Source organism: Anabrus simplex, chromosome 1 (genome assembly GCF_040414725.1).
Source record: "Anabrus simplex isolate iqAnaSimp1 chromosome 1, ASM4041472v1, whole genome shotgun sequence".
In the NCBI taxonomy this organism is placed as follows: domain Eukaryota; kingdom Metazoa; phylum Arthropoda; class Insecta; order Orthoptera; family Tettigoniidae; genus Anabrus; species Anabrus simplex.
In genome coordinates this window covers 43,156,759-43,183,342 of record NC_090265.1, presented here as the reverse complement: position 1 = coordinate 43,183,342, position 26,584 = coordinate 43,156,759, and the positions used below count along the sequence as shown (strand labels likewise).

Sequence of the window (26,584 nt, the reverse complement as noted above, 5' to 3'; positions counted from 1 at the left end):
ACCCCATCCTTTGTATTCAACACGCCGTTATCTGGTGTTAGATAAAGCCTTTTCAAACAGTTGAGGGTTGCTTTTTTTTTTAATTCCCTTGTATTTAGTATCTAAGGATCTCTGGAATTAAAGAGTATTTTAATGGCACTAATGTGTTGAAGAACATCCTTTCAACACAAAGGGAACAGTCTTAGTCTGTTGAATTTCGTAGGATTGTGTAGCCTAGTGTCCAGCATATTGACGGGAAATTGTGTAAGATTTCATTCAATGTGCATCTGATCTTTTTATCTGTATCTTTGAGGAATTTTACAGGCATTTGCTCAGTTTGGAACTGGTAAACAAGACATGAACAAATTGTGGTATACAGAACACAGAATTATTTATTAGTTTGCAAAAGAGATGAGGATGACAGAGATTCTAACTTGTTTCTTAGATCATTCATTGAAAATTGAAAGTTGAATGTAATAATACTCTCAGAATTCACTCCCAAATATTTGATTGATTCTCTCGGAGAGATACTCTTGATGTCTCGCCTGGAAGTTAAAATATCATCATAAATGAGCTTGCTTTGAACAATATTGATACATACTGATTTGGATAGATTAATGTTCAAACCAGTCTCATTGAATCCTTGAACTGCCATTCGTGCAAGTGCGAGAGCAGATTGTTTATCTTTGCTGTTGATGACAGTATTATACGCAAATCCTAAGACTGTTAACTGCTTAAGGCTGGGTGTTACGGGAAATCCATATTCTGTTGCAACTGGTTCCTCGTTGAGTTCTTCCAAAATATGATCCATTGCAAGACTGTATAATGCTGGAGATCCCTGCAAAACATCTGTTCTAAATGGTATTCGCTTGGTTTTGAAGTAATTAGATTCAATTTCTTATTTCCTTCTTGTAATGAGTTTCTGTTGCTCTATAACCTCCCACTTTACATTCCTCTTGTAGACTTCTGATTTCACTGTGTCTGTCCACAGATTTCTTGGCCTCCAGTTTCATATGCTTTTCCCTACTAACATCACTTTAGTCTTGGAAATCATATCATACTCATTGCACCTATATTCAAGTTCCAAGATATTACTTAAACACTTTATTTTTAATAATAACTTAAGAATTGATTAATATTATTGAGGAGTGTAAAACCATTTATGTTATAACCTGTGTCCATTCTTCCAATAATCGTTTGAATGTTATAACTTATGTTAATGTAGTATTCCTCAGTGTTGTTCTTTTCTCCTCACTGGTCTGCCTAGGAGTGCAATGTCATACAATCCGTTGGCACTGACATTGTGCCAGCTAGCCTCTTTACTGTAACTTTCCATTGCATCATGCTCTGGTGATGTCACAGGTCTTCCTGGAGTTGTAATTATAGCCTATTCTTTTTAGTGGAATCCATTGGTGTTCTTTCAAGAATGAAACATGTCATTCTAATTTAATTAAGTAATTAAGCTCGATAGCTGCTTAAGTGCTACCAGTATCCAGTATTCGGGAGATGAACCCCACTGTCTGTAGCCCCGAAGACCGTTTTCCGTGGTTTCCCATTTTTCACACCAGACAAAATGCTGGGGCTGTGCCTTAATTAAGGCCACGGTCACTTCCTTATCACTCCTAGCCCTTTCCTATCTCATCGTCGCCATAAGACCTATCTGTGTCAGTGCGACGTAAAGCCAATTGCAAAAAAAAAACTGTTTCTTTATCGGGTATAATCTGTTAAGTTATATGTTTTCCTCCATGGTTAAATGGTTAACGTGCTGGCCTTTGGTCCGGAGGATTCCGGATTTGATGCCTGGCCAGGTCGGGGATTTTAACCTTCAATGGTTAATTCCGATTGTTCGGGGGTTGGGTTTATGTGACTTCTTCAGCATTAGAATTCATCATAGGTAGGGACCCATTCTCATAGATGTGCACGTCACCTATACGGTGTCAACTTGAAAGACTTGCACCGGGCCTCTTCGAAGACCACACGCCATTGTTATTTTCCAAGTATTTCTGTATTTTCTTTTATCATAAATTAATTTTGACAGATTGAAGGACCTAATACTTATAAATTAACTGATTCAAAACTAAAAATAAATAGCTTCCACTATAACAAAAACCTAAGAGTGCACTCAAAGGAAGAGTTGTTTTATTCATGTAGCACATACTATTGCATTCTGGGGAGCAGAACATTTCTCTTTTGGTCAAATCTCATAAAAGTGTGTACTTCTCTAACAGTGTCTTCGTGGGAGGCAGTGAAGTGAGAAGCATTCCACGCCAAGGTAAATGAATTTGCCTGGCTGAGTAGCTTGGATGGTAGAGCGCTGGCCTTCTGAGCCTGTTGGTATTTGAAGGTGTTCAAATACGTCAGCCTTGTGTCGGTAGATTTATTGGCACGTAATAGAACTCCTGCGGGACAAAATTCTGGCACCGCAGTGTTTCCAAAAAACTGTCAAAAAGTAGTTAGTGGGACGTAAAAACAATAACATTACAATAACGTTATTATTGTAAATGAATTTCTGAAGAATTTGAACACAAACATATGCTCAATTTTTATTTATTTCATTTTTTAAATAATTTTTATGAGATATTCCATTTTTAAGCAGTATCCTTTTAAAAGGACACCAGGTCTCAGGAGGATATTATACATTATTAATAGTTACTGCCATTATAAATGATTTGTTCCTGTGTTTAGTTATTCCACAAGAGACCTGGACGAGTGAAGTTGAAATCAAAGGCCAAGAAAAAGGAGAAATCTGAGGCTAAGTTAAAATCAAAAGGAAAAGGAATCAAGGTCCTGAAGCAGAATTCAGCAAAATTACTAAACTATAAGGTAATGTATTGTTCTAACGTTATGGACTCCATAGCTTGCGAGTTGCAAAAGTAGAAAATAATTTAGCTACCTAGTTTGGCCATAAAATAATATTTTTACATTATTATAGAGTAGAATCGCAGTAATCTGAAACACCTTGTATTGTATGCTGGTGTGGAGACAAAGCAGAACTTTATTAACACATTGACGACAGGCCCCGAACAGAGGCTGCTACCCCACATTGACGGATAGTTCAAGCCTCCAAGAAAGAAATTACACTGCTGCACTCAAACTAGTGTAATTTGAAATATCAACCTCAAACTTGGAACATGTACTCACTAGGTTGCTTCGTAGTCTGTACATTGTGATACTTTTCAAAGCAATACCGTTCGTGGCTGCATTTAATAGTCTTTCTAAGCGCAGTGTAGTATGAATGGCGTATTTGTGCCATTCGCATACTCATTGTTTTCAAGTATGCAAGGATTTCTCTTCGTGGCTACTCCCCGTTTAGTGTTAGCCATTAATCATTAGAAATATCTAATTCTCTGTCACTCGGTACCTATTATAACTGCTCTGTACATAATTAATTACAATTATCGGTAGCCGTTGGCAACTGAATACGCCGCACCATGTTGACATCTGCACTGGAGTTCCAAGGAATAGCTCTACATATCTGACATTATTTTGTTAAATACATGAAGGTTTAACCCTTTCCCGCCAATATTAAAATGCATGTTTTCCCCAGAATTAAAGCAATTATTTTAAGCCATCATAATGATAATGCAGACATTTATAAAAATGTATATTGTACAAAAATTAATGAACATAGAAATATGCTGTACTAATGCTGTACTACCCACAGGAAGAGAATGGCAAGGTCCTACCTCTTCAGTAAAGTCCGCCGGTTCGACGTAAGACAATGTATTTGTCCACTGAAAGTTAGGCCTACAATCTATGTCATCACGCATGTGTACGTTGTCATTTCCTGAAATATTGTCACTTTCATTTTCACTTTCCACTTCACTGAGTTCACTTAAGCCACTACTAACCGTTTCACAGTCAGAATTATCGTTCACCAAACGTTCAATGTCGTTATAACATAAAATGTTTTCACGTGAATTAAGCGTCGACATGTTTGTTTACAATATGTCACTGCCTTCCGTATTTCGTGTTCTAATACGCCTGCTAAGGTTTTAAAAGAAGAAAACTAATAATATCTTTGGTCTCTAGGAAGTGCACATGCTAGTAACAGTAAGTTATATTTGTCTATCGGCCGATAGATGGCTCATACATGCGACTAGAAGTACAAGTACACTTTACTACGCTATGGGCGGGAGGCCCTAAGCTTTCGCGCTACGCATTACTACGCTATGGGTGGGAGAGGGTTAAAGAAAGAAAGATGCAACCATAATTTATATTCCATGACTACACAGTTTGCAACTCATAATCTATCTCATAATTTCATCAATAATCAAGGAAATACAAGGTGCATAAAAGTGAGAATTCTTGTAGCCAGTGAACTACTGTCGGCAGTCACCTACTGTCAACTGAGCAACTACGAGAATCCTCAGTGCTCGTCACCCTTGTGGCACATCAAATAATGAATATGCAAATAAATGTTGAAATAATTTGTCGTCACGTAGTGCACGTTATCATGGTCGCACCATCTCGTACAATGATCCTCAGCGTGTAAGAACACCCATGTATATACGAAGTTTCCATGGCTACATAGATCGTACAATTAAAAAAAATACATCAACACTAAAATCTGCAATCCTTCTACTCCATGACGTGATTGAATGTAGTTAAAATTATAGCCAACAGATAGCACAATAAGCTATAAACGCTGCCTGTGCGTAAAAGCGGAGATCTCCAGGGACCGTCAACAACCGCTGGCTGCAGTACTATGGAGATCTCTGGGGCCGGCTGTCAGTGTGTTAAGATAAATTTCAAATGTCAAATTCTTAGGTGTTTGTACAGAAATAAACATATATATTTCCAAATATTGAGTGTGACTTGATGGAATCTGATTATGTTCTTTTAAGAATGAAACATGTCATTCTTTGTTGAATAGTGTGTATTTTTATTCCTTGTTTAATGTTTTATTTTTATTTTTACAGGTATGTTATAGTGTAATATTTATAATTATTTATATGTGGAAGAGTGGATTGTGTCATGCTTTCAGATTTCTGTATGTTAGGAGCACTGTACCAACCTTGATGCAAATGATCCCTGCACCCCAACTATTTGCCATAAAAAAAAAAAAACAACAACCTTGCAGGGATTATTCATGAATGGAAGGTATTTTGTTGATGCCAATCTTAAGGAGATAAAAGATGTGTGAAGACTGCCTCATAATATCCCCATTCTGTGATTGCAAGACACCGTATGCAACAGAATCGCTTTCAAGGTTAATGACAGACTGTTCACAGACCAAGTCCCCCTATATAATACCAACTGGTATTATGGGAAGAATGATGGAACTTGTTGGGTAGTTTGTAGCAGTATTTATGGTCAGACTAGGAGCTTCATAGAACAAGTTATTTAGTGTTGGCACAATACTTGGTCAAGTAATGACAGACAGTAACTGTATGTCTTGGGTGGAACTTTTCATATTTAGTTAATATTTCATGTTAAAAAACTTTGGTTTACCCAGTTGTTTCAATGTTATTTTCTTCTTGGCAGACTATAACAGAAGGAACTCTGATTTTGGGTTGTGTAAAGGAGATCACCGACTTCGCTCTCAAAGTTAACCTGCCAGGTCGAATATTTGGTGAAGTTCCTATTAACGACATATCTAATTCCTATACTAAGGTCCTTGAAAAGCTTATGGCTGGAAATCAAATGCAGGTAAGCCTCCTGAATAAGGTATATTAAAAATGCAATATTACCTCTACTGTTATTAAGCTAAGGAATCTGTTTGTAACTGGAGTGGTTTGCACTCTTCAGTACTTATGTGCCATCATTCTTGCTCCCTCATAATTACATATTTAATTTTTGTGACGTTTTCAAGTAGACTCTTCTTTTGTGCTTTTGCTTTCTTTAGGTACTTGTCTTGAAGAGTCTGCTTTGATGACACATACACACATTTTCATTAATGAATGTTATGTCTTTCAGCAGTCAGTCTGCAAGCCCCTGTGAATTAACTATACAGTTCCACAGTCTTCTGTTTACAGCAACCTCCTTTTGTTCCACACCTGTTATCTTTAAATTAATAAAAACCAGGTCTAACGTTGTTGCCTTGGTCTCCCACTGCATCTCTTATGCTCCATCCCTGAATCTGTTTATTCTCCTAGGTAGCCTCTTCACCAATATTAGCCTCACATGGCGCCGCAACCTAAGTTAGTTTATATGTTCAACATCATCCATTGAATTTATTCCCAGCTTACCCTTTATCACCTCATTCCGAGTAACCCCCTGCCATTGTTCCTCCCTATTTGTACTAGCAATCATTCTCACAACTTTTTGTCTCTCTTACTTTCTTTTTATGAATATTGTACCAGGAAAAGTTGCTTGAAAAGGAGCATGAGATACGTCCTAGGTAGTGTTCAGTTCTGTGTGTGTGGTGCTATAAATTGTCGGCACGTAAAAGAACTCCCGTGGGACAAAATTATGGCACCTCGAGTCTCAGAAAACCGTAAATGTTGTTAGTGAGACGTACCGCAAATAACATTATTATTATTATTTTGCATATTATAAAGACAATAACGACAACAACCATCATAGCCAGTTAGTTTGCTACTGTGATGGCATAACAATACTTCCTCGTCAGCAATGCTTGGTTATTGAAACACTTTGTAATAAACTCTTGAATATCTCCATTATTACAGCTCGTACGGTAAAGAGGTGTCAGATGTAAATGACTGAATGAAAATCATATTTTCTATAATTATTGTTATGTGCTAATAGTCGGGCTGAGTAGCAACTCAAATGGTAGATCGCTGGCCTTCTTAGCCCAACTTGGCAGGTTCGATCCTTTCTCAGTCCGGTGGTGAAGGTGTTCAGAAACATAGTTAGTGGGACGTAAAATCCAATAACATTAACATTATTATGTGCTAATAACTTATATTTCTGAATATATTTCTGTTACAAGTGAAATATGTAATGCGAGTGGAATGTATTTTTTTTTTTTTTTTGAAGTCTTTGTTTGTAAAATGCAATATGATGTTTTATTTTTATTGACCTAACCTGTACTGTATAATGTTGTGACATAGGCATTTGTAAATAGTAGAATTCTGTCTATAGTTCCTGGAAAGATCTAGAGAGTTACATAACTTTTGTACAGGGTGTGTTTCTTTGTTGGTATGTGTTCTAGAAAGCGTGTTCTGTCTATTCTGGAAAAATACGACTTTCGCGATCATGCGTATTCTAGAATGTTAGTCAAAGTTCTCGATCGAAAGTAAGGTTGTGATTGGTGAGTCTAGGTGGCGATAGGGAACACGTGCACGCTGATTGGTTGCCTCCAAGGCCAGTAATTCCTATATATAGTGAGCGAGGCAGTGTTCGAATGAATTCGGTATCCTGATATCTGTCGGTCTTGGTCTACCCGTCTGCGAGCAGCCTATCTGGTTGACGTCCCCCGGTTTTCGGGATGGCACTCTCCTCGGGTAAGCACTCTTGAATTCCGTTCCTGCTAAAATTTCCGTAATGTTCCGATTTGCTTTTCATACAGGAGTCTGCCCTAACCTCGCCTAGATTCACCAAATTAGCTACTTATGACGCCTTAGTTTTTCAGCTAGACTTACCTGTTCGTTTCCGAGGCATTCCCGTTTTGTTTCACTAAAATATGTATATTGTAGTTTAATAGTATTTCCCTTGGGGTTTGCCTCTGATAGTTCTGTATCACTTTAGGTACGCTAGATTTTGGATAACCTGTAAATTGCATTGTACTACTGCATTGGTAACTAGATGTACAGTTCATTTATAATTTGAATTTACACTGCTACGAATAACCTATGTATATCACTGAACTTATAGCTTATAACTTGGAATGTATATGTAGAATTATCTTGTAAATAATATTCTAAAAACTAAGGATCACGGTGATTCATTTCGGAATCCGCTATCTAAGCCATGTCCATGCCTTTGGTAGGTTCCCAGCCCTTCCATCTTCCCGTTTTGTCGTTCACTAGTTGGCCCTACTGATAGTTACGTACTTGTTTTGTTGGAGATCCGCGTAAAGGCTAGTTACTGTTTTTCCAAGTGTGTAGTGTTTTCTTATATTGTGTATTGTACTCTTACCTTCCCCTTTTAACTGTGTTTGTACCTTGTTTGGTGTTACCACTGTAGTAGAGGTAACATTTGAAGGTAAGAGTACAATACACAATATAAGAAAACACTACACACTTGGAAAAACAGTAACTAGCCTTTACGCGGATCTCCAACAAAACAAGTACGTAACTATCAGTAGGCCCAACTAGTGAACGACAAAACGGGAAGATGGAAGGGCTGGGAACCTACCAAAGGCATGGACATGGCTTAGATAGCGGATTCCGAAATGAATCACCGTGATCCTTAGTTTTTAAAATATTATTTACAAGATAATTCTACATATACATTCCAAGTTATGAGCTATAAGTTCAGTGATATACATAGGTTATTCGTAGCAGTGTAAATTCAAATTATAAATGAACTGTACATCTAGTTACCAATGCAGTAGTACAATGCAATTTACAGGTTATCCAAAATCTAGCGTACCTAAAGTGATACAGAACTATCAGAGGCAAACCCTAAGGGAAATACTATTAAACTACAATATACATATTTTAGTGAAACAAAACGGGAATGCCTCGGAAACGAACAGGTAAGTCTAGCTGAAAAACTAAGGCGTCATAAGTAGCTAATTTGGTGAATCTAGGCGAGGTTAGGGCAGACTCCTGTATGAAAAGCAAATCGAAACATTACGGAAATTTTAGCAGGAACGGAATTCAAGAGTGCTTACCCGAGGAGAGTGCCATCCCGAAAACCGGGGGACGTCAACCAGATAGGCTGCTCGCAGACGGGTAGACCAAGACCGACAGATATCAGGATATAGATGTTGATTCCCATAGGGGAATCTGAAATATTTGTCCTGAATGAGCAAATTTATAATACCAATATAAATGGTCCGTTATTGGACATTATAAATTTTCCAGCTAGCTCATTCTTGGTTGCCAGCGTTTCGCCCTCGTGTGCTAGGGTGGGCTCGTCAGTTGGTACCTAGCACACCTACCAATACGCTGGCTAGTGCATACCGTGGAGGCCACTGCGTAGGCTAACTAGAGCCACCGGCAGTGCCAATGCACTAAGAGACTTTGTCTCATCACTAAAAATTGATGCCTGCTTGGCCATCAGATGATATAGATGTTGATTCCCATAGGGAATCTGAAATATTTGTCCTGAATGAGCAAATTTATAATACCAATATAAATGGTCCGTTATTGGACATTATAAATTTTCCAGCTAGCTCATTCTTGGTTGCCAGCGTTTCGCCCTCGTGTGCTAGGGTGGGCTCGTCAGTTGGTACCTAGCACACCTACCAATACGCTGGCTAGTGCATACCGTGGAGGCCACTGCGTAGGCTAACTAGAGCCACCGGCAGTGCCAATGCACTAAGAGACTTTGTCTCATCACTAAAAATTGATGCCTGCTTGGCCATCAGATGATATAGATGTTGATTCCCATAGGGAATCTGAAATATTTGTCCTGAATGAGCAAATTTATAATACCAATATAAATGGTCCGTTATTGGACATTATAAATTTTCCAGCTAGCTCATTCTTGGTTGCCAGCGTTTCGCCCTCGTGTGCTAGGGTGGGCTCGTCAGTTGGTACCTAGCACACCTACCAATACGCTGGCTAGTGCATACCGTGGAGGCCACTGCGTAGGCTAACTAGAGCCACCGGCAGTGCCAATGCACTAAGAGACTTTGTCTCATCACTTGGCCAAGCAGGCATCAATTTTTAGTGATGAGGCAAAGTCTCTTAGTGCATTGGCACTGCCGGTGGCTCTAGTTAGCCTACGCAGTGGCCTCCACGGTATGCACTAGCCAGCGTATTGGTAGGTGTGCTAGGTACCAATTGACGAGCCCACCCTAGCACACGAGGGCGAAACGCTGGCAACCAAGAATGAGCTAGCTGGAAAATTTATAATGTCCAATAACGGACCATTTATATTGGTATTATAAATTTGCTCATTCAGGACAAATATTTCAGATTCCCTATGGGAATCAACATCTATATCATCTGATGGCCAAGCAGGCATCAATTTTTAGTGATGAGACAAAGTCTCTTAGTGCATTGGCACTGCCGGTGGCTCTAGTTAGCCTACGCAGTGGCCTCCACGGTATGCACTAGCCAGCGTATTGGTAGGTGTGCTAGGTACCAACTGACGAGCCCACCCTAGCACACGAGGGCGAAACGCTGGCAACCAAGAATGAGCTAGCTGGAAAATTTATAATGTCCAATAACGGACCATTTATATTGGTATTATAAATTTGCTCATTCAGGACAAATATTTCAGATTCCCTATGGGAATCAACATCTATATCATCTGATGGCCAAGCAGGCATCAATTTTTAGTGATGAGACAAAGTCTCTTAGTGCATTGGCACTGCCGGTGGCTCTAGTTAGCCTACGCAGTGGCCTCCACGGTATGCACTAGCCAGCGTATTGGTAGGTGTGCTAGGTACCAACTGACGAGCCCACCCTAGCACACGAGGGCGAAACGCTGGCAACCAAGAATGAGCTAGCTGGAAAATTTATAATGTCCAATAACGGACCATTTATATTGGTATTATAAATTTGCTCATTCAGGACAAATATTTCAGATTCCCTATGGGAATCAACATCTATATCATCTGATGGCCAAGCAGGCATCAATTTTTAGTGATGAGACAAAGTCTCTTAGTGCATTGGCACTGCCGGTGGCTCTAGTTAGCCTACGCAGTGGCCTCCACGGTATGCACTAGCCAGCGTATTGGTAGGTGTGCTAGGTACCAACTGACGAGCCCACCCTAGCACACGAGGGCGAAACGCTGGCAACCAAGAATGAGCTAGCTGGAAAATTTATAATGTCCAATAACGGACCATTTATATTGGTATTATAAATTTGCTCATTCAGGACAAATATTTCAGATTCCCTATGGGAATCAACATCTATATCATCTGATGGCCAAGCAGGCATCAATTTTTAGTGATGAGACAAAGTCTCTTAGTGCATTGGCACTGCCGGTGGCTCTAGTTAGCCTACGCAGTGGCCTCCACGGTATGCACTAGCCAGCGTATTGGTAGGTGTGCTAGGTACCAACTGACGAGCCCACCCTAGCACACGAGGGCGAAACGCTGGCAACCAAGAATGAGCTAGCTGGAAAATTTATAATGTCCAATAACGGACCATTTATATTGGTATTATAAATTTGCTCATTCAGGACAAATATTTCAGATTCCCTATGGGAATCAACATCTATATCATCTGATGGCCAAGCAGGCATCAATTTTTAGTGATGAGACAAAGTCTCTTAGTGCATTGGCACTGCCGGTGGCTCTAGTTAGCCTACGCAGTGGCCTCCACGGTATGCACTAGCCAGCGTATTGGTAGGTGTGCTAGGTACCAACTGACGAGCCCACCCTAGCACACGAGGGCGAAACGCTGGCAACCAAGAATGAGCTAGCTGGAAAATTTATAATGTCCAATAACGGACCATTTATATTGGTATTATAAATTTGCTCATTCAGGACAAATATTTCAGATTCCCTATGGGAATCAACATCTATATCATCTGATGGCCAAGCAGGCATCAATTTTTAGTGATGAGACAAAGTCTCTTAGTGCATTGGCACTGCCGGTGGCTCTAGTTAGCCTACGCAGTGGCCTCCACGGTATGCACTAGCCAGCGTATTGGTAGGTGTGCTAGGTACCAACTGACGAGCCCACCCTAGCACACGAGGGCGAAACGCTGGCAACCAAGAATGAGCTAGCTGGAAAATTTATAATGTCCAATAACGGACCATTTATATTGGTATTAGATATCAGGATACCGAATTCATTCGAACACTGCCTCGCTCACTATATATAGGAATTACTGGCCTTGGAGGCAACCAATCAGCGTGCACGTGTTCCCTATCGCCACCTAGACTCACCAATCACAACCTTACTTTCGATCGAGAACTTTGACTAACATTCTAGAATACGCATGATCGCGAAAGTCGTATTTTTCCAGAATAGACAGAACATGCTTTCTAGAACACATACCAACAAAGAAACACACCCTGTACAAAAGTTATGTAACTCTCTAGATCTTTCCAGGAACTATAGACAGAATTCTACTATTTACAAATGCCTATGTCACAACATTATACAGTACAGGTTAGGTCAATAAAAATAAAACATCATATTGCATTTTACAAACAAAGACTTCAAAAAAAAAAAAAAAAAAAAAAAATACATTCCACTTGCATTACATATTTCACTTGTAACAATTTCGAAGCTCGTGAAATAATACAGTATCCGTGATCCGATATACAGTAAATACGAAGAAAGAGACAAAAATGTTGTGCGAGAAGAGACCTGTTACTGGATCTCAGTTATTTCAAAAGGGGGCCTCACACATCCCAGTCATGAGTGGTTAAAAATTATAGCCCAGTTCGAAATTTCATTTGGTGTGTTTTACGGTAAGACTGTATCCAGATGCAAAAACGTGAAAACTCTTATTTCTATTATAAAGTCAAAATTTCCAGTATTCTATGACAAAATAATTTGTCTCTACGTAAGGACCAGGACATTTATTAGGATATGGCATTTTAATACAAAGAGTAAGGAGCTAGCACTGAGAAAATATGCCAATAAGAAGGCGAAGCTTTGGGCTGGTTCATCAAGTAATTAAGTCTCCTGACATGTACGTTTTAATAATTTAATTTAATTCCATAAATATGTCGATATGATGCATATTTTCCTATGCCATTTGATCTAAATATTTACTTCATCAGGAAATAAATAAATTATTTTGAGTTGCATGGCAATATTTTATTTCTTATCGTAATATATGTCGTGTATTTGATAGTTGATGTTCTACCTGCTCATCATGTGACGAAATTTAACGCATTTTCACGTTTTAAAATCTATTGGAAGTGCCGTTACTTATCGAATCGGACTAAACCAGACTATTATTTGATGAAAGATTGAGAAGATGTTTCACAGGCACAAGAACTCACAGGCTTGCTGTACTGCGACTGTGTACCTTACTCGCTATCGTTCATACCGCGGACGTCAGAGTGCTCCAGCCAATGGAAGCTTCAACCGCCGGAGTAGCCTACCTTATATTCTAGTTACCTTGAAATAACATGTTGTAAACATCTTATACGATATACTTTTTATTGATTAGGTTGAACTTTTCCTGAATTCCAATTACTAATGATTTAACAACCCATGAGAAAACAAGGCTAATGAGGATCCACCAGTCGATACAATTGATTTACACAATTAGTATAGGGTGATTACTGATTTAATTCATTTCATCAACATACATGTTTCGAGAAAATTATAATTTCTCTTATCTTCTGTTCTTCATCACTATCCATAAGCTGGCCTGATCATCAGTCTATTGAAGGTTGATTTTGCTGCCTCCAACTTTCACTGCATTGTCAAATTATTTTGTGTACTTTTATTAAATTGCTGGCTCTGCAGACTTGGAGTAGCAAGCCTACCCCTTACCCGAAGGTAGCAGGTAAGATTCCCCGTACGGTCTGGGATTTCCACCTGGATCTGAGGGCCGGTTTGAGGTCCACACAGCCTATGTGAGAACAGTTGAGGAATTGTCTGATGGTGAGATTGCGGCCCCGGTTTAGAAAACCAAGAATAAAGCCCAAGAGGATTTGTTGTGCCGGCCACTTGTCACCTTGTAATCTGTATGCTATCTCAGTGAGAAGCAGTCTCTTGGTAGGCCAAGGCCCATTAGGATTATAGCACCATGGGGTTTAGTTTAGTTGAAATTCTATTAAATTTTGAGGACATTTCACTTTTGAGTATTAGTTAAATGTTATGGATCTACAACGTGATGTCTTTATTTAAGTTTTGAAAATACTTTGTTAATTTACATATTGGTGACGGGCCCTGAGAATTCTCATAGTTTCTTGCCTATGGTGCGTGACGGGCTACAAGAATTCTCATTTTTATGCACCTCATATTTCCTTGATCGCTGCAACAATCTGGTGGCAAAATTATGTTTTAAATTGTATAGTCTTGGAATAAATAGTAAAAGGCAGCTATTGTTCCATCAACTTATTTTCTTTAAACCTTCATCTAGTTAACATAATAAAATCGGAAATGTCCAGCTATTCCTTGGAGCTTCAGTTGGATATTTGTGATGAATTATGTGCAGACAGTTTATCAGATGTACCTAGAGACAGTGATTTTGATATTTCTTGTTATGGGCACGATTCTTCCAATGATTTTGGTCTATCTGTTTCAAATCGTGGACAACAATCTCATGTGTTGTAATACAGCAGTGACTCAGACACAACTCAAGTACAGATAGCACTTATAGTATGTAGTAGGTACAGATACAGTCTGCAGCTTCTCAAAAGATAATCTGGTTCATAGTTTAGAAGTTTGAGGCCACTGTCTACAATTGAGGTTAGCAGTGTGATTTTGTTCTTGCAGGCTTGAATTATCCGGTCTGCAGGGGGTAGCAGCCTCCATTCCTACTCTGTTACCAATGTGTTGACAAAGTATTTTGTAACTGATAACTGTCAATATGGATCACAATGAAATTTGTAACAGTTATTTCATTTTGTATAATAAATCCTATGTATTTTCAATTTCTTGAATTGTTATAGTGTACACTTCTGAAATCTACTAATTCCTCTATTTTCTATTCTAGCCTAGTTATCAGTTAAATGAAATGTTTCAAGTCGGCCAGTACATCGTAACAAAGGTTATGCAAGTGAAGCAAACTGAAGACAATGATGTAAAAGTAATCTTAACATCATCTCCTAAAGAGATACACTCAAACTGGGCACACAGAAATGTTGAAACTGGTTTAGTATTGTCTGCCGCTGTAAGTAGTGTTGAAGATCATGGATATGTGATGGATGTAGGAATCAGTGGTGTTCGAGCATTCTTGAAAATGAAGAAAGCACGTCAGTATGAGGAAGTATGGAATAATGGGAACCAGCTGTGTAAGTATTATGCCTGATAACTGACCGTTATCATTACATAACTGCAGTGACGGGATTTCTTGTGACAACAGTGCTTGCAGCATTATTCCTTTGATTTTCCTTCTGTGGTGACTTTTAATTTTATCATCTTTGATTTCATTATGTATTTGGTCACAGTTGGGTGTCTCAAGAAACTCAGTTTATATCTGGAACAGGTAATGCAACTTTCATTTCAAAAGATTTCTGCACATTGCGGTATTAATTTCTTATAATGTCCAATAACGAACCATTTATATTGGTATTTTTAATTTCTTTGTAATTGAAACCGACTTTCAACCTATGAGGTCGTGTTACGTACGTTCAGTACGCGTATAAGAGATGTTAAGTACAGAACAAAAATGGGCAACTGGACATCAGTGGGATCCAAACCCACAACCTCCTGATTTTGCGTCGGTTGCTCTCCCTACCAATTGAGCTATGGTGGCCTAGGTCATCCTTGTTCTGTTGGAAAAGATCTAAGCTACAGGTCTGGCATTACTCACAATAATAATTATTAAATGATTAATAATTATTAAATTATATCCTGTGATCTGCCACTACTCCCATCACACCATAGTGTGCGTTCAAGTCACCCCTTGTGGGCCAAGTCAGTGAATATTGAATTTTCACAACCGCATTGTAATTGAAACCGACTTTCAACCTATTGGGTCTTGTTACGTACATTCAGTATGTGTACGCGAAATCGGGAGGTTGTGGGTTCGGATCCCACTAGTGTCCGGTTCACCATTTTTGTTCTGTACTTAGCATCTCTTTTACACGTACTAAATGTACGTAACAGGACCTAATAGGTTGAAAGTCAGTTCCGATTACAATGCGGTCGTGAAAATTCAATATTCATTGACTTGGTTCACAATGGGTACTTGAACACACTCAACAGTGTGATGGCAGTAGTGCCAGACCTGTAGCTTAGATCCTTTCCAACAGAACAAGAATGACCTAGGCCACCATAGTTCAATTGGTAAAGCAACCAATGCTAAATTGGGAGATTGTGTGTTTGGATCCCACTGGTGTCCAGTTGGCCATTTTTGTTTTGTACTTAACATCTCTTCTACACGTACTAAATGTACGTAACACGAACTATTAGGTTGAAAGTCGGTTTCAATTACAATGCGGTCATGAAAATTCAATATTCATTGGCTTGGGCCACAACGGGCGACTTGCACGCACTCTACGGTGTGATGCCAGTAGTGCCAGACCTGTAGCTTAGATCCTTTCCAACAGAAATAATAATTTCCACCATAGCTCAATTGGTAGAACAACCAACGCAAAATCGGGAGATTGTGCGTTCGGATCCCACTGGTGTCCGGTTGGCCATTTTTGTTCTTTATTTAACATCTCTTCTACACGTATTAGACGTACGTAACACGACCTAATAGGTTGAAACTCTGTTTCGATTACAGTGCGGTTGTGAAAATTCAATATTCATTAATTTCTTTGCTTTGTGACTTGGACAGGAATGTTTATCCTTAGTTTTTATCGTTTAGAGGAAACAGAACAGGTAGGGGAGAGATAATTATAATTTTAATGTTATGATTTTTCTTTAACTGTGTGCTTTTTCAGGCTGTTGAGTTTATAGCTGCTTAGTAAGTACCTTAGCCATCTCATTTTGTCAAGGACATGTCTATTGGTAATTTTTTTCCAATCCATGGAATGCTTAAGATCCTCCTCTAACATCATAATTACAAAATTATTAATTTGCAAAATGTGATATTTACATTCCATGGAAGAAATTCTGTCCTGTAGAATACTTTCTTGATGTTTTCATACCAAAATATATAAATGTAGATTTTATTTTGTACAAAATTATGGTCTGGTATATAATTCTGGCTCAACAAATGGGTAGCTAAGTTCATTGATTTTGAGACGAAAGTGAGTAAAACAAAAACCGTTGCCATGAAAATGAGTAGAGACAATACTGGTTTGCCAAATGCAACTTGACGGATAGAAATAACAAATAGAGTAACCAGTATTGTTAGACACCTAGTATGGGATGAAATGGTCCCACAAAGAACAAAAATGATTCTGTACAAGTCATATTTCATTCCCATCCTTACATATTCTCTGGAAACCTGCACACTAACATCAAAGAATTGTAGTAGGATTCAAGCCTGCGAAATGAAAATTTTTAGAATTGCCCTCCAAAAGACATGACTTGATCACGTGAAAAATGATTAGATCTGATCTAACCTAGGTCTTAATGAATAGATGGAGGTAAGACTTAGGTCATCTAGACTTAAGTGGTTTGGTCATGTTAAATGAATGAATAGCACAAGGTTACCATGTGTTTATTTGGAAAAGAGTATAACAGGTAGAAGACCAGCTGGAAGACCAGAGAATAACAGGTAGAAGACCAGCTGGAAGACCAAGAAGAAGATGGATGGACCAACTGTGGAGAGAAGAGGATGGAATTGGGAATCTATCAGGGACAATAAAATATTTTTGAATAGGCAACTTTGGAAGACACTCATTTTCAAACACCCTACCTCGCTCGCTGGAAGGGCAAACATGATGATGATGATGATGAACTTGATAATACATTACAACAGTACAAGAATTCATGTAACTTGGGAGCATGGTCTCAAACAAGGGTGGAGCAGTACACAAAGTACTTAATAAAGTGGCCATTGTGTCTAAATTCTATAACCACTTAATACATCCCCTGGTCTGGAACAAGAAAGTACCCTTACGAATCTAGATGTTTTAGTATAAATTGTATCTTATTCCCATACTTCTATATGGCTTTGAAACCTGCACACTGTGGACCAGAGACTTTAGTAAACTGCAGGCCTGTGAAATGAAATTTCTTAGGAATGCCATGCAGGAAACATGGCATGATCATGTGAGAAACAAGGATGTCAGATCATCTTTGGGAGTGGAGCACCCTCTGGAAAATATTTGTGGTATCTGAAGCATCTCTTTTCTGTCCTGACTCTGTTAAGTTATAATTGTTCAGTTCTTCAGTTTGCCTGTAACCACCTGCGATGTCCTTGAAGCCTCAGCAGTTCACCGGATCTTACGGCAGCTAGCGAATGGGAGTTGTTCTGTTTCTTGTCGCTAGGAGCTTTGATAGCCATACCCTCTCGGAAGCACGTGCCAGTACACATTACGAAGACGTTTCCTGTGATGTACTGCACATGTATTTCTGAAACAAAATTGTCGATACTTGAGAGTTTCTTTGTTTTTAAATCTAATGTTTCCCTGTACTTTTGAAGGTTAGGTAAATCTATATATATAAAGTAGCTTGTCCTGACTGACTGACTGACTGACTGATTCATCATCGCCGAGCCAAAACTACTGGACATAAAGAAATGAAATTTTGGGGATATATTCATATTAAGTTGTAGGTGCTCGCTAAGAGAGGATTTTTGGATATTCCTTCGCTAAGGGGGTAAAAAGGGGGGTGAAATTTTAAAATGAGTGTATCTATATCTCAAAACTTTAAAAGTTTACAGATGTAAAAATTGGTATTTAGAATCTTCTTTAAAAATAAGGAAACACGTATTTTTTTGTTTTCAGAAAATCCCAATAGGAGGGGTGAAAAAGGGCGAAAATGGGGAAAAATGGGTTGAGTGCCTTTAATCAGGACACCGGTACTTATATCTCAGAAACTGAAGATATTACAGACCTGAAAATTGGTACTTTTGATCTCTTTTAAAAATAAAGAAACAAGTATTTTTTTGTTTTTGGAAAATCCAATTAATGGGGGGTGAAAAGGGGGTGAATTTTTAAAATGAGTGTATCTATATCTCCAAACTTTTAAAGTTTGCAGATGTAAAAATTGGTATTTAGAATCTTAATTAAAAATAAAGAAACACGTATTTTTTTGTTTTCGGAAAATTGCAATAGGAATCGTGAAAAGGGGTGAAAAAGGGGTTGAATGCCTTTAATGAGGCTACTTATATCTCAGAACCTGAAGATATTACAGACCTGAAAATTGGTGTTTGGGATCTCTTTTAAAAATAAAGAAACACGTGTTTTTTTTGTTTTTGGAAAATCCAATTAATGGGGGGGTGAAAAGGGGGTGAATTTTTAAAATGAGTGTATCTATATCTCCAAACTTTTAAAGTTTGCAGATGTAAAAATTGGTATTTAGAATCTTAATTAAAAATTAAGAATTACGTATTCTTTTGTTTTCGGAAAATCCCAATAGGAAGGGTGTAAAAGGGTGAATAATGGGTTGAATGCCTTTAATGAGGCTACTTATATTTCAGAACCTGAAGATATTACAGACCTGAAAATTGGTATATGGGACCTCCTTTAAAAATAAAGAAACACCTATTTTTTAGTTTTTGGAAAATCCAATTAATGGCGGTTAAACAGGAGTGACAAATTGGGGTGAATTTTTTGAAAGACTATATCTACAGAATATCTTGGAAACGTAAAATGTTACAGACGTAAAAAATGGTTGTTTGGAATCTCCTGTAAATGTAAGGAAACATAGGTGATTTGTTTTAGGAAACTCCACTTAAGGGGAACTCAAAAGGGGTGAAATTTTAAAATGAGAATTTTTACAGTATATCTAAAAAAACTTAACATGTTACAGAAGTGAAAAATGGTATTTTTTATCTCTATTAAACATAACGAATCATTTATTTTTAGTTTTCGGAAATACCACTTGGGTGGTGGGGGGTGGGTAAAAGTGACTGAAAATGGTGTTGAATTCTTTTAATTAGGCTACTGATATCTCAAAAATGAAGATGTTACAGACGTGAAATTTGATATGTGCAATCTGCTTTAAAAGTAAGAAAGACGTATTCTCGGAAAATCCAATGAAAGGGAGGGGGGCGGGGGGGTGAAAGAATTGAAAATTTAATTGACTTAATTGTATGAGAATGCATACATCTAATAAAAACTAAAGTTGTTACAGACGTGAAAATTCGTATTTCGATCTCCTTTAAAAACAAAGAAAAACGCGTTTTGGTGGGGAAACCATCTTGGAGGGTGGGAGTGTAAAGGAGTTGAATTCCTTTCATGAGGACACATACATCAAAAACTGAAGAAGTTAGAGTCGTGATAATTGGTATTTAGAAGATCTTTTACTATTAAAGTAACAAGTATTTTTTGCGGGAAAATTCACTTGGGGGGGGGGAAGTAGTGTGAAATGAAGTGAAAAAGTAAATTATTTTTATGGGGATATTTATATCTCAAAACTGAAGGCAATGGACGTGAACATTGGTGTTTGGAATCTCCTTTAAACATAAAGAAACAAGCCTTTTTTAATTTTTTTTGGGGGGGGGGGCGGTAAATAAACTTAACGGCGGTGGAGTGTAGAAGTAGGTGAGACCTATTGATTTTACTGTTCTTAATGTATTTATAAGTATCCTCCGTTGCTCAGGCGGCAGCGCGCCGGCCTCTCACAGCTGGGTTCCGTGGTTCAAATCCCGGTCACTCCATGTGACATTTGTGCTGGAAAAAACGGAGGCGGGACAGGTTTTTCTCTGGATACTCCGGTTTTCTCTGTCATCAGCCATTCCAGCAACACATAATAATAATAATAATAATAATAATAATAATAATAATAATAATAATGTTCCGGACCGTCGTCAAATGTGCGGACCGCGCTGGAAACGACTCCTGGACGGGTAATGACTAAGAATGCAGTCTGGCCGCGGGTTCAGTGCCGCCAAAGCAGCCAATATGACACCACGCCGGATCTCCTGAAGGATTTTATACATATTAAAATGATTATAGGAAAAGATGGCAAAGGTTTACGGACCCAACTGACCGGGAGGAATACCTGAGCCTAGCCCGGGAAGTACGAAATCGATTGCTGGAAAGGAAGATTGAAAAATGGGAGAAAACGTGCCGTAATCTAATAGAAAACGAGTCAGATCGGGAATTTTGGTGGATTCTCGCAGAAAACGAGTCTGATCGCGAATTTCGGCGGATTATATATCTAAAACAATAAGCATTCTATTATAAATTTCAGTACAGTACCGTAGCGAAGCACGGGTATCCTGCTAGTAGTCTATAAAATAACTTGTCCTGACTGGTTCATCATTGCCAAGCCAAAACTACTGGACATAAAGGAATGAAATTTTGGGGATAGATTCATATTACAATGCGGGTGCTCACTAAGGGAGGATTTTCGGATATTTCGTTGCTAAGGAGGTGAAAAGGGGGGGAAATATTTAAAATGAGTGTATCTGTATCTCGAAAACTGAACAGTTTAACGACATGAAATTTGGTATTTGGAATCTCCTTCAAAAATAAAGAAACACGTATTTTTTTGTTTTCAAAAATCCCCTAAGGGGGATGAAAAAGTTATAAAAGGGGTTGAATACCTTTTATGATGATACTTAAAAAGCTGAAGCTGTTACAGACATGAAAATTGGTATTTGGAATCGCCATTAAAATAAAAAACTTATTTTTTTTTGTTTTTCGAAAATCCACTTAAGAGGGGTGAACTGGTGTGAGAAAAGGGGATGAATTATAAAAATGAGTATATCTATTGCCCCCATCATGCCGGGCTCAGCTCGCCGGAGAGCGAGGGTTTCAGAGGTAGACCGTTCGCTTATCGGCTGTGCAGAAAATTTTAAAGGCAGGAATAGATGAAGGACTAGCGACAAATGAAAAGAAACTAAAATAGGTTTATACATTTATTAAAAACTATCACTCTTCCAATAAACAATTAAATTTACAAAATTTCGGACTAATTCTTGAAAATCTCTTCTCCTCGTGCTATCGTCTATAAGGAATCTTGATCAAATTAAAGCTCAACGAATGTTCCTGTCTGTAATAATAATAATAATAATAATAATAATAATAATAATAATAATAATAATAGGGATCGTTAATTTACTATAAACTGGATTGAAAATCAAAATACTATCTGGTATCACTCCCTCAAATAATGATAATTAAATTGCTTAAATTAAAATATTCCTTCTGGATCTCACTTAATTCTACAAGAGAATGATCATTTTCTTTCCCTTATTAAAATTATTGAAAAATGTTTAATTCAAGAAATTGTGGTTAATAAGTCTTCCTTAGACTTTCCCTTCATCAATCAATTCATTTTTATAATTATTAAGTGACTGAACTTCTCATAATTAATTCTTATTTGATCTCATATCAACTTAAACGTTACTCGTTGTTATGCAATAAGTGACTGTACAATAACTAAAAATTCAGCCTCGTGACATCAATCCACAGACGTTGCCTTCTCTTATTCAATTTATTTTAGTGAATTCCTAATCTACCTTAAATTATAATAAAAACTTCTAAAGATCCATAATTCATCAAATCATGGACACGCGAAAATAACGTAAATCGGTCAAAATTTGATGCGCGCAGTGGAGAACATCATCATAAAACCATTCAATAAAATTCACAAAACACAGAATATAATCAAATCACACATCACACATTCACACATAGGTACACGACAATATTATCATATTATTTACACGAACACTAACCCATTATTATTAAATTTTGGATTTATTCCAAATTAGGGAAATCATTCTCTAGATGACAATATCATGTATATTCCAGGTATCGATCTAGAACGTGATAGAGTTGAGGTTATCACTTTTATGCAGAAATTAATTATACAACGATGTTCAAGGGAATCCTTTAAACAGAAATCATTCAAAATAAGCGAGTAAAATACCTGCAGCACAGGTCAAAATATTAGAATACACGCTTACGGTACATGAGTTGCAGCATTTATTTTTATTCTCCTACTATATTGTGGCTCTCGATTAATCTGCACTCAAGCTCTAAGAAATCATGTCCAGTGACGCATTTCTTCCAAAAATGACTCTAATGGATGCATAAATTATCACACAATATATAATGTCCATCTGCAAGTCATAATCAAATTAATAGCACAGTAAAATATACGTATAATTCATCATTACTCCGTCCGGAGGATGCCATGTTCCAGGCCTACTTTACATAAAGTGAGCACACGATAATTCTTTCCAAGAACAACCCAACATTAAACCCATGACCTTATGCAAATTTTAGCCCGTAATTAGGTTTAATTATTTTTACTCATTCTTCTTCTTGTTTCGTATAGGCCAGCTAAGGACCACGACATTCAACTATTGCATTTTGGAATGGGCTTTGATGTTTGCCCAGTAGTTGCGCATCCTCAGGCTGTGTTGCTCCTTCCTCTCCTTTGTCCAAAGGGCGCCAGTCTTCTTTGTTGATAATCTGTCCTGGAACTTCTTATGTTTAAGCATCTTCCTGAGTGCTGTACGATCCTTTAAGATTCCTTCTGTTATTCCCAGTTCCTGTAGATCTTTATTCACTTCCATCAACCATGGTGACTTGGTCTTCCTATTTTGCCAGTAGCTGAGAATCCGGTTGGTCAACCTGGTAGGATGCATCCTGTAGACGTGCCCATAGAATGCTAGGCGTCTCTTCCTTGCTACATTCGTTATTCTTTCACAGTACTTGTAGAGCTCTTGGTTAGGCCGTCTTTTATAACTGTCCCCTTCCTTGACTGGCCCCAGTATCTTCCTTATTATCTTTCTTTCCTGGATTTCAAGTTTTTCCATGAGTCCCTTCCTGTTGAATGTTAGACATTCTGAAGCATATAAGGCTTCAGGGCGGATGACTGTCTGGTAGTGCTTCATCTTAGTATTACGAGAGAGACACTTTTTATTATACGTATTCTTGGTCAGTTGGTAGGCCATTTCAAGCCTGTTAACTCGAGTTGACAAAGCTGTTCCTTCAGAGAGATTGGATTCCAACCATTCTCCCAAGTACTTAAACCTATTGGTTTTCCTGATCTCTCCCTGTTCCAGATGCAACGTACAAGGAGATTCACCGATGTTCGTGATGAATTGTGTTTTTTCGAGAGACACATGTAGCCCAACCTTTGCTGCTTGTTGTCTGAGAACATTTAGTTGTTTCACTGAAGTTTCTATTGAATTAGATATCAGGGCCAGATCATCGGCATACGCCAGACAGTCAACATTGAGCTCATTGCGCTTATGTCCCAAATAAATGCCACTTGGAATCTCCATCCTAGCTAACTCCTTTCACCACTCTCTTATTACTCATTATTATTATTATTATTATATTATTATTATATTTATTGACCGTGCCTAATCGCACTTGCAAAGCTATTGTACGAAATTATTCAGATGACTCTAAACGAACTAAAGTCCATAGAAATGTCGTATAATCGTAGAATGAAATTTGACATTTAGAAAAACACTAGAACACTGTCCTAATCTGTCTCAATTAATTTTCAAACTATTTCAAAATCATTCAAGATTAACGCGGAGGTCATTTACTTTTATTTCTCCTGCCGTCTTAAATTTTTAGGACAGTTGAGGTCTTTCTCGATGACATTCACTCTTATCTCTAACTAATAGAACCGAATACACATTCATTCCAGAGCACAAACTACCTCCCACCGAGGAAAGAAGAATGAAAAGTCAATCTACTGCTAAACTAATAGAAAATCTAAATGAATTAGGTAAGGCTACGTTTTACAGACATTTTACAGAAAGATAGAAAGATGAATTCTTAAAGAATACTCATGTGGCTGGTGTTAACTGGATTCTGGCTGATGACCTAGTACGTGGTCACATCACCTTCCATCGAACAAAGTCTTGCCCATGTCCGACGCCTTACATAATTAGTGACTCGTGGAGGAGATGAAGGTGCACAGGAAACAGTAGGATTCATCTCGGAAAGGGATAGCCATCTTGAAGCGAGCTCGGACCAACGACCTTCCTTCTTCTGAGTTCTCGTAGAAAAGCTGAAACTAATAAAGGTCTTAGCAATAGTCCAGGATACACACGCGATGTTTAATAATTTGGAGATGGACACTTATCTTATGACAGTCATAAATAAATCGTAGAGAAGTTTTTCAAATGCCTGAATTGCAGTTTATTCAGTCCTCAGTGCCTTCTCTAATGCAAAGTCTCCCAGTAAAGCAAACAGCGTCCAGTCTTGACCGTAGCTGCATTCAGAGTAACGCTCAAATCAAGTGTTTAGAAGTAAAAACCCTCTATAAAATTTCCTTTAGAATTACCATAAATTCACTGTCTTAAGACGGAGGTGTGCCTCTTGATTATATCTGATTGGTGGATCTGTTGCATTCCTGTGAAGGTTGTCATTTTTATTGGCTGCCCTAGTTTCACGTCATACGACCTTGCAAATATTGATCGATTATAATCACGCTGCCCGCCCGATCACGTGGCACACACACGTGTCTGAAGGACACCTAACAGGAATTTCACCCTGCTTCCTCGTTCTCTTGGTAGGTCGGGAAAACCGGTTCGCAGGCGGCTTGTTCACGCTAGCACGGGAGTGTAAAATCTCACCCTCCTGGCGATCGAAATATTGTTTCAACTCACCGATGAAATAAATCATTCTCCCTTAATAAATTATTTCCACTTTTGAAGGGGACACTATATCCCGAAAATTTAACAGTTTGCAGGCTTAAAATTTGGTATCTGAATCTCCTTTAAAAACACGCATGGTTTTGTTTTCGGAAAATCCCCTTAACCCTCCAGTACTAACATCCGGTCTCCGAGACCGCCCGCCCAATTATTCTCCTATAACTTCAGTGCGCATGCTTCACTTATGCTTTGCACATTGGCACCTTCAAATCGGTCAGTTTACTTATTGTTGCATGAATTTTAAGTGCTTACCTCAAGTTCTTAGCAAGAATTTCTTTATTTTGGTCTCTCAGACGGAAGTTAGTATTTGTGCTACTTTCTGCTGGAAATGAAACGAAATGAATTTCGAACGTGAACAAGAGTGCCTGCTGAAATTACTACTGGAATCTGAAGAAAATGACGTGGCTGCAGAAGATCTTGAAGATTTTGTGGAAGAAGATCACCTTGAATGTCGTGAAGAAGATTCGGATTCGGAGCAGGACTAGAGGAGATACAGGATGAACAAGATATTGATAATGGGACTTCTACACAACAAAAACAACAACGTAATGTTCTGCACTTCATTGGAAAAGACGGTGTCACAAAATTGAAAATGCATATTCCTCCTCAAAATGTGAGAACTTGCTCAGTGAAACTTAACTCTTGTGCCTGGGGTGAAAGGACTGGCAAGAAATTTTACTTCTATTGTAGATATATGGAACTGCTTTTTTGATGCCAGAATTCTAAATATTTTGGTCAATTGTACAAATCTTTCTATAACCCGTGAACCTTATGACCAAGAATATCGAACTGCAAGACTTACTGACTTATTGGAAATTAAGGCTTTGCTAGGTTTCTTGTATATTTCTGGTGTATGTAAGGCAAATCATTTGAACGCAACGGACTTACGTAAAACTAACATTACATCAATCGAGATGTTTCGGCTCACTAAGTCACTGGATAGCTTTAGGTTTCTGCTGAGGCATATTAGATTTGACAATAAAGAAACTAGATTGCACCAACAAGAAACATATAAATTGGCTGCAATTCGGCATGTATTTGACGTTTTGGTGGCAAATTTTCAAGCGAACTACACCCCATTGGAGTTGACGAAAAAACTTGAGGCTTTAGGAGAAGATGTGGCTTCCACCTGACAACGGTGATTTTATTTCTTTTCCTCGTTATTGTTAATAGTAATAATGCAAGGCTTAGTAATCAGTTTTTGTAGTGTGGTTTCTCTTTAGTAAGTGATTTACTTGC

The 26,584-nt window shown here is 38.2% G+C and overlaps 1 protein-coding gene across 1 annotated transcript in view; it reads left to right on the top strand.

Annotated features, from left to right (window-relative positions):
- Positions 1-26,584, top strand: part of Rrp5 (Ribosomal RNA Processing 5) — a 385,044-nt gene that overhangs the window by 32,988 nt on the left and 325,472 nt on the right. Inside the window, exons 3-5 of the mRNA XM_067156013.2 lie at positions 2,665-2,802; positions 5,467-5,631; positions 14,639-14,936. Coding sequence (XP_067012114.2) covers positions 2,665-2,802; positions 5,467-5,631; positions 14,639-14,936 — 601 coding nt within the window. The remainder of the gene's footprint in view (positions 1-2,664; positions 2,803-5,466; positions 5,632-14,638; positions 14,937-26,584) is intronic.